We start from the raw sequence: 18,974 nt of genomic DNA on the forward strand, positions 1-18,974 counted from the left end.
GTATTCATTTCATTTAAACCATAGAAATGTTTCCACCATAATGCTAAATGTAAGCATTTTATTATCTTTTGGACTTGGTAACTTTAAAAACTTAAAGCTAATTGATTTTCACAATGTTATATGCTTCATTGGTTTTGTGACGTCAATTAAGGGAGTGTGTTAAAAGCCCTTCTAACCATTTTAATAACAAAGAAGAGTCGAGGTAATTTGTGTTTATGAATTGCTATAGCCAAATTAAATTAATTCACAAGTATTGTCCCATTTAGTTTAATGATAAGTCAACTATGTCATTCATGTGGTGTATTAAAAAATCAACCAACTTTACTTCATCAATGGGTTATGGAAAGTATGAGACGTTTATCTTCATGGATTAAGGGCTTAATAAGAAGAAATATCGATGTCCACAAACTCGACGCGACCAAGGTTGGTCGCGATGCGAAAATTAAAAAGTGGTCTCGGATACGTTGATATCACAACCCAATAAAGTTGATATTGCAACTTATATATACACAAAAACATGTGTAGGCTGGAGCATTATACTCCATATACGCCTTGATACGTTGCCATTGCCCTCCACTAGAAATTGACACTAAAAAAAAAATCTGCATACATACACATTCTTTTAGAAAACTATCAAAGAACGTTAATTGTAAACGAATTAGGGGAACAAATACACAAATATACTGCATTTAGCTTGGGATGAACAAAGAACACAAAATAACCTATTTTTACCACTTTGAAAAGGGACATTTCGAAATAGTCGTACATTCCGGAGTACAGTCCGAAATACACTTTTAAGGCTAGCACGTACGAGTGTCATATTCCAGCCTCGAATTCTACCAATTACCATCAACTCCAAAATGAACATAGATACTTTGGAATTTCTTATTCCGGAAAACATAGTCCATAATTCATTTTGATAGTCCGGAACTTACGATTGTTAAATTCTGGATCGGATACCTACCAATGACACCAATTTTAGAATGACTGTAAGTACTATGGAGTACGATATTCCAAAAAAATGTTAATTTTACAGGAAAAATGGTAATTATTATCAAAATATAAAACAGGTTAGATTACTCAATTTCAAAAAAAAAAAGAGTCAATTTTGTCATTATAGAGAAGTTTAGTGGGCAAAAAGATATTATTAATTTCAAAATCTTAAGCGGCGGAAAAGAAAGAGAAGGAAAAACCGAGCGAGAAACGAGGCGTGGAGTTGCCGTCCGAAAACATTCGGAGTTTAGAGTTAGGGCACCAAAAGTAAAAGGAAAATCTTAAAACACGAGTAAATTAAGGCAATGTGATTTCACTGATTTTGGGGAAAAATTAGCAGACAGATCAGCAAAAAAAGAATTGAATATTATCATCTTAGATCTTGATTTCTTTATTTTTTTTTCCCTAATTGATTCCGATCGATCAGCTCACTTCGATATTTTTCTATCCCGATTTTGAAACTAGTTGACGGAGGGTTTATGAGCTCGGAGATTCTCCGGATATTAAATATAATCGGTGCTGGTGTGCCGTTAAATTGATTGGTTGTTTTGTTTAATTTATTTTCCGGCCGATGAGTGTTAATTAAAACGATGAAATGGGTATCATTGTTTAAAGACATCAAAGATAAGGTAGGATTCTCAGCGCCTACATCAGCTGCATCTTCTTCATCCCCTTATCCTGACCAGAATAGTAACAATGCCACTTCTTCAAGCTACGATGACCCCTTGTCAAGGTCAGTTCTTTTTTCTTTCTGTTTCCCGTTTTTTCTTTTCAATTACGGGACACATTAGTATGGAAACGATGTCTGTTGATCATTTAAAGAGATACATGTTATTTTTACTTGTCAAGAACTCGGAGCAGTAGGTATCCTGGAATTGCGTTGTTTTTCCTGTAGTAATCTATATGAAGTTAACAAACTAAAGTGTTTGGATGATGTTTTGGAACTGGAAAATCATGGACAATAAAGAAAGGGAACTAGATGATTTAAGAAATACAACCTCAACAAAATGTAGATGGAATACTCAAATCTTTGTTTTCTATCACTCCACATGACCCACATAATGAAAATGGTAAATGCTCAAAATGACCAAAACCAAGTTGCTTGCATTTTTTGTCATCTATAAAGGGTCGCAGTTGATGTGAGATGGATGTGGTTTCAAGAGTTGTGAGATATATGCAGTTGTGTCATCATGTGTGACTGTGTCCGTGTGAGGTCTTGACATTAATGTCAAAACAAATATATTGAACACATGCAAGTTCAATGATAATTTCACATGCTTGGGCGTATTCACGTGTTTTGGCGTATGATGGAGTATTCTTGCCTATTAAGGCGAAATCATTTATTTAAATCTTAATTTCTAGATATTTATTATCAATGTAAGTTGTAAACCACTCAATCACTCAGGATACATTGAATTCACCTTGTATCTCATTTATTTTTACCTGGTTAATGCAGAGAAAGATATGAACTGGAATTGGACTTCAAAAGATCTTGGGAAGAGTTTAGAACATCGACTTCAGAGACGGTTGGTGCATGTTTCAATTATAAGTCATTTCATTATCATTATTTAATTTTAGAATAACTGCTGACTGTGGTTCATGGTTTCAATTTGTCCATGCAGGAGAAGGAAAAAGCCTTGAATGTCACTATTGATGTCTTCTGTAGATTAGTAGAGCAGCATTCCAACATAGCACAGTTAAATACCTTGTATGAAATCGACTCCCCTTGTCCTTTTATATTGCCTTGATATTCCTTAATTAAGAATCGTTAAATTGCTCTACAACCATGTAGAGTTGGTGATTAAATACGATAAAGGAAATAACTGTAATTCTCACAAGGATTCTTGTTGATCCACAGGTTAGTAGAGACACACATATTTTCTTTTGTGGTGGGTAGAGCATTTGTCTCAGATATCGAAAGGTTAAAAGTTAGCAATAAGACAAGATCCTTAGAGATTGAAAGTGTGATACGTTTTTTCTCTGAGGATACTCAGGTTTTCTTTTCTTTCTGTCTTTCTCACCTGCTTATTCAATGTGGAGTTATGAACTTGGTTTTTATGTGTACATACATTTATGCTTGACTTCTACAGGATGGAATTCTGTATGGTTCAAATCTATTACATGCAGTTGGATTTCTTGTTTCTGGGGTACGTTCTAAGCCTTCCTTTTCAGAAATAAATAATTTTGTGGTTTTAACTTATTGTTAGGTCTATCTCAATTCTCAATAATGAATCTTTATCACATTGTTTGCAGCCTATTGATAAACAGTCTCTCCTTGATTCTGGGATCATGTGTTGTCTTGTTCATATTCTTGATGCTCTTTTGGGTTCTGATGGAGGGAATGCGAGGCAACATGTTGTCACTACTGAGGATTCGGAGGTAACAGAGAATGTAGCTCCAGATAAGCGGTTTGAGGTATGCCATTTGTTATCATTTTATATTTAAATGAAAATATTGATAAGTTTGCTAATGATTAGTTTTGTTGTTGAAGGTAGAGGGCAGTATTCTGCATATCATGAAGGCATTGGCAAGCCATTCTGCAGCTGCTCAAGGTTTGATTGAAGATGATTCTCTAAAGCAGCTCTTTGAGGTGGTTGCCAACGGGTCTTTGGTTCTATTTTCAAGATACAAGGAAGGTCTTGTACCCTTGCACACCATTCAGCTTCATAGGCATGCAATGCAGGTGATCTTTAAAACATTTGTATAGATTCCAACTCAGCACCTAATTATTGTCACCACATCTTCATGACTACAAATTCTGTCTTAATTTTAACCTAATACAATTGTTGTTCTTTCCCTCTTATCCAGGTACTGGGTCTTCTTCTGGCCAGTGACAATGGAAGCACTGCTGCATACATAAGGAAGCACCAGCTGGTAATGATCACATTCTGTTATCCTGAAATAAAATTAGGTTGTTTAAGATTCTTGAGTAACCATGTCGCTTTTCTTGATTATTTGAACTTAAGACTTCTGTGGATGCCATGTGGCAAGATTTGAGTAGTTGGTTAGCCACTACATTATTCCTTACTCTATACGCTCTTAGGGGTTGTTTCTTTTTTACTTAATGAGCTTTATGGGTTAACCACTTTTTCTGGACAACTATACATGGCTATTTTTTTGTTGCTTAATCTGGACTGAATAACTTGGCTTAATGTTTTAAATTTTACCTATTCACCCTTCTTATTTTTCCCACCCAAATCCTCCTCTCATGTTATTATTGATGAATATTTTTGGAATTGCTGAATTATGAAAATTGTTTGTTGGGATCTTAGGGTAAAATGATCATTTAGTCTCATTCAGATGCTTTATTCGGTCTAGAAAAGAAACATACCTTATATATATGCAACATGCAATTTACAACAGCCCTTTTGATGTGTAATAATTTGTCATGTGCAGATAAAAGTCCTGTTAATGGGCGTGAAGGGCTTTAGTCCTGAATCTGGAGACCCTGCTTATACAACGGGTATTGTGGACTTGTTGCTTGAATGTGTGGAATTGTCATATCGACATGGTCAGTTATTTGTTTTTTTTATTTTGGATTGAAGCCTGATTATATATAGTGCTGATAAGTTGTTCATTGATGCTGACTGGAAATAATTTTGATTTGTAGAGGCCGGTGGTATTAGGCTCAGGGAAGACATTCACAATGCTCATGGATACCAATTTCTGATTCAGTTCGCATTAGTTCTTTCAGGAGATCAGGGCTCTCAAATCAGTCACTCTGAACAAAATCCCGATTCAGAAGGGTCAAAATCAACAAATGACATGGACACCTATGACACCTCATCAGAATCTCTCACACCCACGCTTTCCAGGTTGCTTGATGTTGTTGTTAATCTAGCTCAAACAGGTGCAACTGAGTCAACCGGGACCCCTGGCTCAAAGGGTACAAAAAACCGTCTAAATCCCGATGACACTTACAAAGTTAAAGACCTAGATGCTGTCCAAATGCTTCAGGACATATTTCTAAAAGCAAATAGCAGGGAGCTTCAGGCTGAGGTGTTAAATAGAATGTTTAAAATCTTCTCAAGTCATCTTGAAAACTACATGTTATGTCAACAGCTGCGAACTGTTCCCCTTTTGATCCTAAACATGGGTGGCTTCCCTTCTTCCTTTCAAGAAATTATCCTCAAGATTCTTGAATATGCAGTGACTGTTGTAAATTGCATACCAGAGCAAGAGTTGCTTTCACTTTGCTGCTTGTTGCAACAACCAGTAACATCCGAATTAAAGCGCACCATCTTATCATTCTTTGTGAAACTCGTATCATTTGATCAACAGTACAAAAAGTTCTTACGGGAAGTGGGTGTGCTGGATGTTCTATTAGATGATCTTAAACAGCACAAGTTTCTTGTGGGCCCAGAGCAAAATGACAATGATAGCCCTCATGAGATGGAAAGGAAGTCCAACCCAAACGGTTTCATGAAACATTTAGACAGTAAAGATGTGATTCTATCATCTCCTAGGTTATTGGATTCTGGCTCTGGAAGTTTTCCTCTTTTTGAAGCTGAATGTATAATTCCAGCTGCTTGGGATTGTGTGCTTTCTTTATTGAGGAAAGCTGAACATAATCAAGCGATCTTTCGTTCTGGTGATGGTGTTACTACTGCTCTTCCTTTTTTGGCATCTGATGTCCACCGAGCTGGTGTCCTAAGGGTATTATCATGCTTAATCATTGAGGACTCTACACAGGTTGGCAATGTTTAGCTTTTCTAAGGGACTGTTTCTTTTTGAGATAGGACACCTCTACATGACTGTTTGTTTTGACTTAATGGGTTAAGCCAAAAAAACATGGCTTAATAGATTAAGACACTATCCTTTTACCTATTTGTCCTTTTTCCCTGAACTCCTCTCATGTTAAAACTGATGAATATCGTATGATTTGTTTTTTGGTATGTAAGGGTAAAATGGTCATTTAGTCTCATTCAGATGGTTTATTCAGTCTAGAAAAGAAAAATACTTTATTTCTACATCACTTTATCCTTACAACATCATAACCAATTCAGCCACTTTAACCATACATGACTTAATGAAAAAAAAGAATCAGTCCCTAACTTTCTACTTGCTTTTAACCCCTCACGTGTAGGTGTAACAACCTTATTTGTATAATCAAGTTAGATACGAAGCAGCATTTTTTTTTTTTTGAATATTCAAGGCATTGGTTTGCATGCTTTTTATTTCTATGATTGGAACTTAATAAGTGATCAAATCTGTAATCTTCAATCATAGGCTCATCCAGATGAATTGGGTGCACTGGTTGAAGCTTCAAAGAGTGGGATGGTAATCAGCACTTCAGGAGCTCAATACAAGCTCACAGATGATGCAAAATGTGATATTTTTGGAGCCGTATGGCGAGTTTTAGGAGCCAACAGCTCTGCTCAAAGAGTATTTGGTGAAGCCTCTGGGTTTTCCCTTATCCTAACAACACTTCATAGTTTCCATGGAGATAAAGGCCACATCAGCCAGTCCTCATCAACAGTCTGCATGAAAGTTTTCACATATATGTTACGTGTCATAACTTGTGGAACATCCAACAATGCTGTTAACAGAATAAAACTGCATGCGATTATATCTTCACATACTTTCTGTGATGTTCTATCCGAATCTGGATTGATCTGTATGGATTATGAAAAGCAAGTGATGCAGTTGTTCTTTGAACTTGCTCTTGAGATTCTCCTTCCACCCTCCTTCAAACCAGAAACTAGTGAAGCATCTGATGATCTTGACAACGTCTCTAGTACTTTCCGAATAATCACACCATCAGCCTCTGTTCATCCTGATAAGCACCGCATATATAATGCTGCTGCAGTGAAGGTTCTCATCCGTTTATTGTTGCTTTTTAGTCCAAAACTTCAAGTGGACTTTTTAAAACTTCTAGAAGAACTTGCTCGTGTTGGCTCTTTTAACCAGGAAAGCCTTACCTCTGCAGGTATTCCTGCACATAATTTGTCAATTGTTAGTCCCATTCTATTTTTTTTTTTTTAAATACTTGATGATGACTTAACTTGTAATAATCTGATCTCTGATAAACTGCCTTGTAATTATCTAAATAGTTAAGTAGCATCTTACCTTGGTATTTGTTGTTAGGTTGTGTGGAACTTCTCCTTGAGACAATATATCCTTTTCTTTCTGGTTCATCCTCTCTACTTCCCCATGCTTTAAGAATCATTGAAGTACTTGGGGCGTACAGGTTGACATCAGCAGAGCTGCGAGTGATTATAAGATATATTTTGCAAGTGAAACAGATGAAATTGGGTCAGACTCTTGTTGATATGATGGAGAGGTTTACAGATTCAGAAAGCATTCCACTTGCAGCGTTTATAGAGATGGATATGAGCAAATCAGGGCATGCTTGTATTCAAGTACCATTAGGCGAGAGGTCATGGCCCCCTGCTGCTGGTTACTCATTTGTTTGTTGGTTTCAGTATCAAAACTTGTTGAAATCAGATGCCACAAGTACAACAACAGGTCAACAAGTCATGCGAATATTCTCTGTTGGTGGTACAGATGTTAGCAGTAACAATACATTCTATGCAGAGATTTATCTTCAAGATGATGGAACATTAACCCTAGCAACCAGCCATTCGTCTTCATTATCTTTTTCAGGGTTAGATATAGATGAGTACAGATGGCATCATCTTGCTGTGGTACACAGCAAACCGAATGCACTAGCTGGACTATTTCAAGCTAGTGTTTCACATGTGTATCTTAATGGAAAACTTAGACACACAGGTAGATTAGGCTACTCTCCAACATCTTCTGGGAAGTCTCTCCAGGTAACAATCGGGACACCGGTTGCTTGTGCAAGGGTCAGTGACCTGTCATGGAAAATCCGGTCTTGCTATCTGTTTGAAGAAGTATTGACACCTGGTTCTATTTTCTTTATGTACATTCTTGGCAGAGGGTATAGGGGTCTTTTCCAAGACACAAATTTGTTACAGTATCTCCCAAACCAGGCTTGTGGTGGTGGAAGTATGTCCATTTTAGATTCCCTTGAAACTGATTTGGCATTGGCTTCTTCTTCCAACACACAGAAGCCCGAGAGTGCTAATAAGCAGGACACTTCTAAAACCGATCGCAGTGGCATTGTTTGGGATCTTGAAATATTAAGAAATTTCTCGCTACAGCTTTCTGGAAAAAAACTAATATTTTCATTCGATGGAACATGTACAGAAGCTTTTAAAGTATCCGGAACCTTGTCAATGCTCAATTTAGTCGATCCATTGTCAGCTGCTGCTTCTCCAATTGGAGGTTTGTTTGTTATAAATTGATGATTCCATATATATATATATATATATATATATATATATATATATATATATATATATATATATAGTTTATGTCATGAATATATGATTTAACAACCAATTATTCTGTAAGCAACTCTAATGTTTGTTCAAAATGTACCAACCTGCTATAGCATCTTTTATGTCTTGTTGAGGTGACATGTGATGCTGACGTGGCATCCAAATTGTTATATCGAGAACAATCTGTGTTTAACTTGTTCCAACAACTTAAGTGCATAGGACTCAACTTTGATATATGGCTTTTTCTTGCTTTTGTGATCTATTCAACTAACGATTAATGGATCTTTATTGTGATTTATATTATTTAAACAATATAAAATAAAGGCAACAATTTGGATGCCACCTCAACTGGATACCTGCAATAGCAGGTCAAAATGGTATATTTTGAACAGACATTAGAGTTGGTTACCATCCCAGACACATCAAAATGAGAATAGTGACTAAATGAGTACACACGAAATAATTGGTTGCTAAATTATGACATAAATCCTAATTTAACCCAACTTCATCATCTTCATAGTCGATATTTTCACTAGTGTTTTCTTCCTCCAGGTATACCCCGATATGGACGCCTTCATGGAGATATTTATGTATGCAAACATTCTACAATAGGCGAAACAATGCGTCCCATTGGTGGAATAGCTCTTATTTTAGCCCTTGTTCAAGTAGCTGAAACCAGAGACATGCTGCATATGGCGCTAACCCTTTTTTCTTGTGCACTTCTCCAAAATCCTCAGAATGTCAGAGACATGCAATCATATAGAGGATACCACTTGCTAGCACTTTTACTACATCCAAAAATGTCACTATTTGACATGCATTCACTCGACATCTTTTTCCAGATAGCTGCTTGTGAGGCTTCGTTTCATGGACCAAAAAAGTTGGAAAAAACTAATAATATGTCACCTGTTGAGCCTGTCAAAGAAGCCAGCTTTGAGGACCTGTCAAAGTTTCATGATGATGCTTCTTCTGGTGGTTCTCATGGAGATATGGATGATTTTCTAGGGAATAAAGATGCTTTCAGTCATATCTCAGAACTCGATATAAATGTTGACTTACCAACAGAAACATCAAACTGTGTTGTTCTTTCAAATCCAGATATGGTTGAACATGTGTTACTAGATTGGACTTTGTGGGTAGCAGCAACAGTTCCAATACAAATTTCTCTTCTGGGATTTCTTGAAAATCTAGTTTCAATGCATTGGTATCGAAACCATAATCTTACAGTTTTGCGTAGGATAAACCTCCTTCAGCATCTGTTAGTGACGCTTCACAGGGGTGATGTTGAAGTTCCTGTGTTAGAAAAGTTAGTCACTCTGCTAGGAGTGATTTTGAAAGATGGGTTTTTGGTTTCTGAACTGGAACATGTTGTTAGATTTGTGATCATGACCTTTGATCCACCGGAGCTGACATCAAGAAATGAGATTTTAAGAGAGTCAATGGGGAAACACATTATTGTTAGAAACATGCTGCTTGAGATGCTAATTGATCTAGTAGTGACCATTACATCAGAAGAGCTTCTTGAACAGTGGCATAAGATTGTCTCCTCCAAGTTGATAACTTACTTTTTTGATGAAGCAGTTCATCCTACAACCATGAGGTGGGTGATGACTCTTCTTGGTGTGTGTCTCACTTCTTCTCCTACTTTTTCTGTCAAGTTTCGGACAGGTGGCGGGTACCAAGGTCTGGTGAGGGTGCTTCCTAGCTTCTATGATTCCCCTGACATATATTACATACTGTTTTGTCTCATATTTGGGAAACCCGTTTATCCAAGATTACCTGAAGTCCGTTTGTTGGACTTTCATGCCCTTATGCCAAGTGATGGAAGTCATACAGAGTTGAAATTTCTAGAACTTTTAGATTCTGTGATTGCTATGGCGAAATCCACATTTGATAGGCTGTCCATTCGAACAATGATTGCCTATGAAACTGGTGCTGCTGGGCTTGTTGCAGAGCTTGTGGATGCATGTACAGAGATGACAGGAGAGCTTCAGGGTGAAGCCTTGATGCACAAAACTTATGCTGCCAGGCTTATGGGTGGAGATGCTTCTGCTCCTGCTGCTGCGACTTCTGTCCTTAGGTTCATGGTTGACCTAGCCAAAATTTGTCCACCTTTCTCTGCTGTGTGCAGGAGAGCTGAATTTCTTGAGAAGTGTGTGGATCTTTATTTCTCTTGTGTCAGGTTCTACATCTTCCCCTTGGCTTATCTGTGTGTATTATATTAGGGATTGTTACATGGCATGACAACCTACTTTACTTTCAGCACCAATATGGGCAATGCCCAAAATTTATATTTTGCATCTTTATCCATAATGACAATTACTTCTAACCTGAACATTGCAAAATGATTACAAGTTTCATTACACATGTTGCTCATATCTCTAAAAAAATTTGCATGTGCGTAGCTATCATGGGTAAAAGGATATAAGTATGTTGCTCTTATGGGTTTACATATTGCCATTATCTGTAACATATTAAGTATGTTTGGAGTAAAGTACGTTGCTATTTTTTGCAATCTGCTCATTGTTTTATTATTTAGTAAGCTTGTGTCGAAGACCTTAATAATCGTGTGTTTGTAAATTGTAGGTCAGCTCATGCTGTGAAGATGGCAAAAAAGCTGACAGTGAAGTCAGAAGACAAAAATCTAAATGAGTGTGATGAAAGTCCTAGTTCTCACAATAGCTTGCCACTTGATCAGGAACACTATTCTAAAACCTCCATAAGTCTTGGAAGCTTCCCTCCAGGCACAAGTTCTGAAGATGCTCCTGTTGCTGCCACAACCAATTCCGATGGATATCAACCGAATAACATAACCTCGCCCCCACTGGAATCACGCAAGCCGGTTGAAGTGGTTCATCAAATGTCCACTGCAGAATCTGACACTAAAGATTTCAGTTTCCAAGATCAGAAAACCACTCCGGAATCAGACAAGCCGGTTGAAGAAGCTGATCAGGTGCCCATTGCAGAATCCGACACTCAAGATTTCAGTTTCCATGATCGGAAAACCACTCAGGAATCAGACAAGCCGGTTGAAGTAGCTGACCGAGTGTCCATTGCAGAATCTGACACTAAAATTTTCAGCTTAGATGATCAGAAAACCACCCCGGAATCAGACAATCCAGTTGAAGTAGTTGACCAAGTGTCCACTGCAGAATCTGACACAAAAGATTTCAGTTTCCCTGAACCCAAAACCACTCTGGAATCACAGAATCCAGTTGGAGAAGTTAATCAGGCGTCCACTGCAGAACCCGACACTAAAGATTTCAATGGTCGCAAAACTACTCGCCAAGGAAGTTCCCTGAGTTGTGTATCGCTAAACATATTTGATTCTCCATATTTATCAGAAAAAACCACCGGGGTCCACAAAGCACAATCATCATCGCAACTTTTTGCTATGAGTTCATGGCAAAGTCCCAATTTCAACGAATCAAAACCCAAGTTAGCTCCATCTCCTTCCATGGCATCTTCTGTATCCATGACTCTATCTCTAAACGAATACGACACATCTTCAGACTCCAAACGAACAACCCAACTACAAAATCCCACAGACACATACTTCCCAATCAACCCGCTTCTGTTACTTGATGCAGATGATTCTGGTTATGGAGGTGGGCCCTGTTCAGCAGGAGCAACTGCCATTCTGGATTTCATGGCAGAAGTTCTTTCCGATGTTGTAACCGACCAATTAAAAGCAACACAAGCAATCGAAACCATTTTGGAAAACGGTCCTTTGTACATTGATGCTGAATCTTTATTAGTTTTTCAAGGTCTGTGTCTCAGCAGACTGATGAACTTTCTAGAAAGACGAATCTTGCGTGACGATGAAGAAGACGATAAGAAACTTGACAAGGTGCGATGGTCATCGAATTTAGACGCATTGTGTGTTATGATTGTTGACCGTGTTTACATGGGCGCGTTTCCGGAACCTTCCGGAGTACTCAAAACCCTTGAGTTTTTGTTGTCAATGCTGCAGTTAGCAAATAAAGACGGTAGAATCGAACAAGCGGGCCCACCCGGGAAAGGAATCTTATCAATAGGGAGATCAAAACAACTGGATGCTTATATACTTTCGATGTTTAAAAACATGAATCGAACAATTATGTACTGTTTTCATCCACAGTTCTTGATATCAGTTGGAGAAGATGAACTTTTATCACGCCTGGGTTTGCAAATCGAACAGAAACAAAGATTGGTTTTCCATGGATCTGAAGATGGAGTGATTGATATCAGCACAGTGTTGCAAGTACTCGTGGCTCATAAACGATTAATCTTCTGCCCTAGTAACCCCGACAATGATCTAAATTGCTGTCTGTGTATAAACTTAACATCTCTTTTACATGATCATAGACAAAACGCACAAAACTCAGCAGTTGAGATTCTCAAATATCTTCTGCTCTATCGGAAAACCGCTTTGGAAGACCTTCTAGCCTCGAAACCGAATCAAGGCCCGGTTTTGGATGCTTTTCATGGTGGTTTTGACAGACTTGTGACAGGGACAACATCGTCTTTTTTCGATTGGTTCAACACATCTGAGCTTCTCGTTAGCAAGACGTTAGAACAAGGTGCTGCAATCATGTGGGTCAATTATATCTCGGGGTCTGTAAAGTTCCCGGGAGTTAGAATAAAAAACATGGATGCTCGTCGGAAAAAAGAGATTGCTAAAAAGTCAAAGGAGTCGAGAAAGTTTGACCAAAGACATTGGGAACAAATAAACGAAAGAAGAATCGCATTGGAATCGGTTTGTGATCAAATGTGTACAGAATTGAGAGTTGTGAGACAAGATAAATACGGATGGGTGCTCCATGCTGAAAGTGAATGGCAGACACATTTACAACAACTTGTACATGAACGTGGTATTTTCCCAGTTCTCAAATCGGTTTCAATCGAAGAGCCCAACTGGCAGCTTTGTCCAATAGAAGGCCCGTATCGAATGCGGAAAAAAATCGAACGCTGTAAATTAAAATTCGACATGATTGAAATGATTTTAAACGGGGAGTTTGAAGGTGGAAGAGAGTTTTTGTTGACTAGGGAGAAAGACGAAATTGACCTCGGTGGGTCTGATTTTTTACCTCATGAATTGTTCGATGAGGAGTTGTATGATGATTCGGTTTTTAAAGAATCTGACAATGTGAAAGACGCGGGGTCCACTAGAATCGGGTGGAATGATGGAAGAGATAGAGATGACAGTGTTTATGAAGCAAGCGTACATTCAGCTGCAGAATTCAGTATCAAATCAAGTACAGTTGCTCCGCCTTCATTGAGAAGGGATGCTTCGATAGTTTCTGAAAACGTTCGAATAACATCAACAGTAGAGGAAAAGGTTGAGAAAGAAGTAAGTGACAATGGGGAGTATTTGATTAGACCTTATCTTGAACATAACGAGAAAATAAAATCAAAATATAATTGCGAAAGAGTCGTGAGTCTTGATAAACATGATGGGGTGTTTCTAATAGGAGAACGTTCCCTTTACATTATCGAGAACTTCTACATCGATGATTCCGGATGCATATGTGAAAAAGAAAGTGAAGATGATATCTCGGTTATCGATCGAGCTTTGGGGGTTAAAAAAGACGCGTCTTTAAGCATGACAAATTCGATGATGTCATGGGACACAAATGGGAAAGTGTCCACTGGGGGAAGGGCGTGGGCCCACAATAGTGGGGCATGGGGGAGGGACAAGGCCATTAATAGTAGCAATGTACCTCATTTATGGCGGATGTGGAAGGTTAATACTGTCCATGAGATTTCAAAACGTGATTACCAGTTACGTCCTGTTGCTGTTGAAATATTCAGTATGGATGGATGTAATGATCTTCTTGTTTTCCATAAAAAAGAGAGGGAGGAAGTTTTTAAAAATCTGAATGCAATCAATCTTCCGAAAAACACCATGTATGTTGTTTTTTTTTTTTTTTTTCATCCACATAAAAATAAAATCTTTGTATTATTATTATTTTGGTTGCTGACTTGTGGAAATTTGTTTTCATTAAATGATATATATAGGTTGGACCCAACGATTTCGGGAGCAGTGAAACAGGAAAGCACGTTTAAGATTATGGAGAAATCATTCTCCAAGATGTGGCAAAATGGGGAAATTAGTAATTTCCAGTACTTGATGCATGTGAATACACTTGCGGGCCGGGGGTATAGTGATCTTACTCAATATCCGGTTTTCCCTTGGATTTTGTCGGATTATGAGAATGAGAATTTGGACTTCACCAATCCGGAAACATTCCGGAAGCTTGACAAGCCTATGGGATGCCAAACAATGGAGGGGGAATTGGAATTCAAGAAAAGGTTGGCCTCCTTTATAATTTAGTATTTTGGAATTTCAAAATAGCAATGCACTTTCATACTTTGAAAATCTACCCCATTTATAGGATATGGCAATGTCAGGTAGATCTTTCGAAGTACAATGTCTAAATAAGAAAAAAAAAGGTGAAAGTACAATACCTTAATAAGGAAAAATAATAATTCATAAATACAGTAAAAGCTGGTGTAATAGAAAGAAATGAAAGCATGATATGGTTTTGTTGGTCAGGTTTGACAGCTGGGATGATCCAGAGATTCCCAAGTTTCATTACGGTTCTCACTATTCTAGTGCCGGAATCGTGCTGTTCTATCTGATAAGGCTGCCACCATTTAGTTCAGAAAATCAAAAGCTTCAGGGGGGGCAGTTTGACCATGCTGACCGACTTTTCCATAACATACATGATACTTGGTCGAGTGCTGCTGGAAAATCCAACACCTCAGATGTTAAGGAATTGATCCCCGAATTCTTTTATCTGCCAGAATTCTTGGAAAACCGTTTTCATCTTGACCTTGGGGAGAAACAATCTGGAGAAAAGGTCTGTTCTCGTTATTTTGAGTTTTGATAAATGCAAATGTCGAGGTCAGGAAGGTGATTTTTAACAACTGGTTACTTTCCCAGATTGGAGACGTGGGATTGCCTCCTTGGGCCAAAGGTAGTGCTAGAGAGTTCATCAAGAAGCATAGAGAGGCTCTGGAATCTGATTATGTTTCAGAGAATTTACATCACTGGATCGATCTTATATTTGGTTACAAACAACGAGGGAAGGTGCGTTTGTGTGTATTTTATATTATAATACTAATAACTTCAATGATAAGGGAGCATTTAAGTAAATTTTCACTTGGGTTTTTTGAACAGGCGGCTGAGGAAGCAGTTAATGTTTTTTACCATTACACATACGAGGGAAGCGTAGACATAGACGCAGTAGCCGATCCCTCGATGAAAGCCGCAATTCTGGCTCAGATTAACCACTTCGGTCAAACACCGAAGCAGATTTTCCACAGGCCTCACGTGAAAAGAAAAACCGATCGAAAACACCCCCTTAATCCCCTCAAATTCTCCCCACGTCTCAACCCACACGAGATCCGTAAGATGACGTCACCAATCGCCCAAATCGTCACCCTAAACGATAAGATTCTAACAGTGGGCCCAAACAACTTTATCAAGCCCAGAACCTACACCAAATACGTCGCCTGGGGTTTCCCGGATCGGAGCTTAAGATTCATGAGCTACGATCAAGACCGACTGCTATCCACCCATGAAAACCTTCACGGCGGCCATCAGATCCAGTGCGCGAGTGCCAGCCACGACGGTCAACTGTTAGTCACCGGCGCCGACGACGGGATGGTGTGCGTGTGGCGGATTGGAAGCTACGGTGGTCCCCGCTCTCCACGAAGTTTAAATCTACAGCAGTCGCTTTGCGCCCACACCGCTAAGATCACACGGATCTACGTCTCCCAACCCTACATGATGATTGTCAGCGGTTCCGACGACTGCACCGTCATCATGTGGGATTTGAGTTCGTTGGTTTTTCTCCGGCAGCTTCCGGAATTTCCCTTCCCGATCTCTGCTCTGTACATGAACGATCTGACCGGAGAAATCGTGACTGCCGCCGGTGTTTTGCTGGCGGTTTGGAGTGTGAACGGAGACTGTCTAGCGGTGGTGAACACGTCTCAGCTTCCGTCTGATTTGATTCTGTCGGTGGCGACTTGTACATTTTCCGATTGGGTAGAAACGAACTGGTACATATCGGGTCATCAAAGTGGGGCGATTAAGGTATGGCAAATGGTTCATAACTGTTCAGAGACTGCCCGAACTGCCCACAAGCATCCTTCTGCTCAAGTGCATTGTGGGTTAGGGCTTAGAGGGGGTAAAGTGCCTGAATATACGTTGGTGCTGCACAAGGTGCTTAAGGGGCATAACCACCCGGTTACTGCACTTCACCTTTCAAGTGACTTGAAGTTGTTGTTGAGTGGTGATTCAGAAGGGCATTTGTTTTCTTGGACTTTGCCCGATGAGACCTTAAGAAATTCTATTAAATGGGGGTGATGTGATATGATGTGGATTGAATCGGATATTATTAACTATTTAACAAACGAGATGTGACTTGAGTTGTGTTTTTGGTGGAGAGCCTGAAATGGGTATGGTGTCCATCCTCGATAAGACAGCATGAAAAGGGTTGGCGGGAATGGACAAGAAAGGGTCGGGGTGGGAGAGATCTGGCGGGAAGTGGCTCGGGGTTGGGTTGGGTTGGGTTGGGGGCATATTGGTAATTTTGAAGTTTGGTGACTGGTTGATGTGTGAAAGTGAATGAATGATTTGTTGTACATAGAAGGGGCGGATGTTGTTGAAACCGATGTCAGTGGTAGTGGTTGTTGTATATCACGAAATATGTGATGCATGCATTGACTCGGATGACTATGAGTGGTGCACATGTTATTAAGGGTAATGCACCGGTTTTGACAAGGGATGTACAGTTGCCATTGTTCGATTTTGTAAGTTATGTTAGTTCTTAGAGTTGTATGATTGTGAGTTATCAATCCAAAATCAAAGTTTCAAGAGTTGAATGGATTTGTTTTAGTTCTTACATGTGTTTTAGCCAAACAAATCAACCTAATATTTTTTTTTATTTGTTTTCTTTTTTTAGAGTTGACGACTTCATCAAAAAGTAAGTTTGATTTTGGTTTATATTTTATCTTTTAACGGGTGATGAGGCTAACATTAGAAACATCAAGTGTATTAGCATTGTTGCAGGTTACGCACTAATCCAGAAATTTCAACATTAAACTCTAGATCAAACAAATCTAAAGATCTACAAGGATCTAGAACGAAAGAAACACAAAAAAAGAAATGAAAGATACCTTTCGAGTGATATGAACACCATTGAGTATTGGAGAAGAAGATTGGAGTCCTACGGCTCGCTCTAAAAAAGAAATGAAAGATACCTTTTGAGTCATATGAACACAATTGAAGATTAGAGTCCTATCGTTCGCTCTGATACCATGTGAAAAAGTTGAAGAAAAAGATGTTCCTAATATTAATGAGATATGTTTAAGGACAAAAAACCAGAAGGTTTTCAGTTACTTACAATAAGAAGTCTCACTACAAAAGCCTAATCTACTCTCAGTCGGTCATAATCTAAAACGATTATAAGAACAGATTGAAACAATGGTGAAAGCCTAAAACCAGAGAGGGAAGAAAGACAGAGCAGATGGATTGTAGGCAAGAAAAGAATTACTCGAAATGATCTCTCATCTGCTCTCGAGACTTGAAGTTACTGGGTCAATACCCATTTAGGAAAAATATCCTTTACAACAACTTTGAGAATAATGCTTTGCAGTCCACATAAATACCAATCTAACAAGAGGTACCCTTGAACCAAAATATACTTACAAAATTTATCATATTAACCCTACAAAATAGACATTAACAAAATACAACTAAAGACTAACAAAATGTTAAGTTTGACTTAAACATGATGCTATGACTGTTAACATAGATAACAAAAGAAAATATTCGCTAAAGAACAGGAGCTTCACAAAAGAGATAAATTAATTCCTTATTTTATTCTTTTTATAAGTAGCATGAACTTGAAAGAGAGACAAGATATTAACACCCCTACGGAAGCCTAAGATAGAAAGAATTTACATAAGCAAAAGAAAGAGTTGACCGGTAATCTAGAAGTACCAGATTCTAGCTATCTTCCAAACAGATCTCCTTTTTGCAATGCCTTTTCAATAGCACATATTATGTATTATGCACATAACTATTGCCATCTACATTTGGAGAAATGGATCGGAAAAAGACTATTCGAGAGCAGCAAGAGGAGATAATGAATGTGATTGTGTCCTCTTTTTTTACAATTATACCTACCATGAAAATGTGCACAAGCAAGAAGAGCTGATACGTCGTTTTTTTTCTTCCTAAAGAGCTTTCCTTATGACTAATGTATTGACCTCTTAAAGCATTTCAACAGATGAATACAAAGAAATGTATTGTTAACCACTTAGCCTTGGCAAATTTGATTTCTTTCTCGCATTCGACTAAATGTAGTGATCAACTGATCATTGAAGAATGAGATTTTTACGCCATTTCTAAGGAAATTCATGTTGGCTATATATATATATATATATATATATATATATATATATATATATATATATATATATATATATATATATATATATATATATATATATATATATATATATATATATATATATATGAGAAAATGAAGATCATGGAGAACAATTAAAGGTCTCATAAATTTTGTTAAAAAGCCAATTATATGTATAAAAAATATATGGGTTTGTGGAGATTCGATGTTAAAGTTGTATCATTTCATAGAAAAAAAAAAACAAAGTGAG

At 38.1% G+C, this 18,974-nt stretch overlaps 1 protein-coding gene and 1 long non-coding RNA gene across 2 annotated transcripts; one reads left to right on the plus strand and one right to left on the minus strand.

Moving 5' to 3' along the window:
* Window positions 1-1,204: 1,204 nt before the first annotated feature.
* Window positions 1,205-17,174, plus strand: LOC145008580 (protein SPIRRIG-like). The gene is made up of 18 exons (XM_078967171.1): window positions 1,205-1,726; window positions 2,450-2,519; window positions 2,616-2,701; window positions 2,852-2,987; window positions 3,084-3,140; window positions 3,247-3,408; window positions 3,485-3,676; window positions 3,802-3,867; window positions 4,390-4,504; window positions 4,604-5,685; window positions 6,223-6,922; window positions 7,081-8,244; window positions 8,853-10,482; window positions 10,887-14,189; window positions 14,301-14,594; window positions 14,839-15,145; window positions 15,229-15,375; window positions 15,466-17,174. Exons 1-18 carry the CDS (start codon window positions 1,584-1,586, stop codon window positions 16,654-16,656), a joined length of 10,845 nt encoding a protein of 3,614 aa, XP_078823297.1. The 5' UTR covers window positions 1,205-1,583; the 3' UTR covers window positions 16,657-17,174.
* Window positions 5,938-7,199, minus strand: LOC145008581 (uncharacterized). Its single transcript, XR_013663549.1, has 3 exons — window positions 7,063-7,199; window positions 6,576-6,928; window positions 5,938-6,473 (listed from the first exon to the last, which is right to left on the minus strand). It is a non-coding gene; the product is annotated as an uncharacterized LOC145008581 (long non-coding RNA).
* Window positions 17,175-18,974: the final 1,800 nt, after the last annotated feature.

Source organism: Lactuca saligna, chromosome 8 (assembly GCF_052625555.1).
Source record: "Lactuca saligna cultivar CGN05327 chromosome 8, ASM5262555v1, whole genome shotgun sequence".
NCBI lineage: Eukaryota > Viridiplantae > Streptophyta > Magnoliopsida > Asterales > Asteraceae > Lactuca > Lactuca saligna.

What these genes read in the sequence shown, in the direction of transcription:
- LOC145008580 (XM_078967171.1), top strand. Translation starts at nt 1,584, where the DNA reads ATGAAATGGGTATCATTGTTTAAAGACATCAAAGATAAGGTAGGATTC. An exon ending in ACATAAGGAAGCACCAGCTG is followed by an intron (nt 3,868 to 4,389) that starts GTAATGATCACA and finishes TGTCATGTGCAG; the next exon opens with ATAAAAGTCCTGTTAATGGG. An exon ending in GGAAAGCCTTACCTCTGCAG is followed by an intron (nt 6,923 to 7,080) that starts GTATTCCTGCAC and finishes ATTTGTTGTTAG; the next exon opens with GTTGTGTGGAACTTCTCCTT.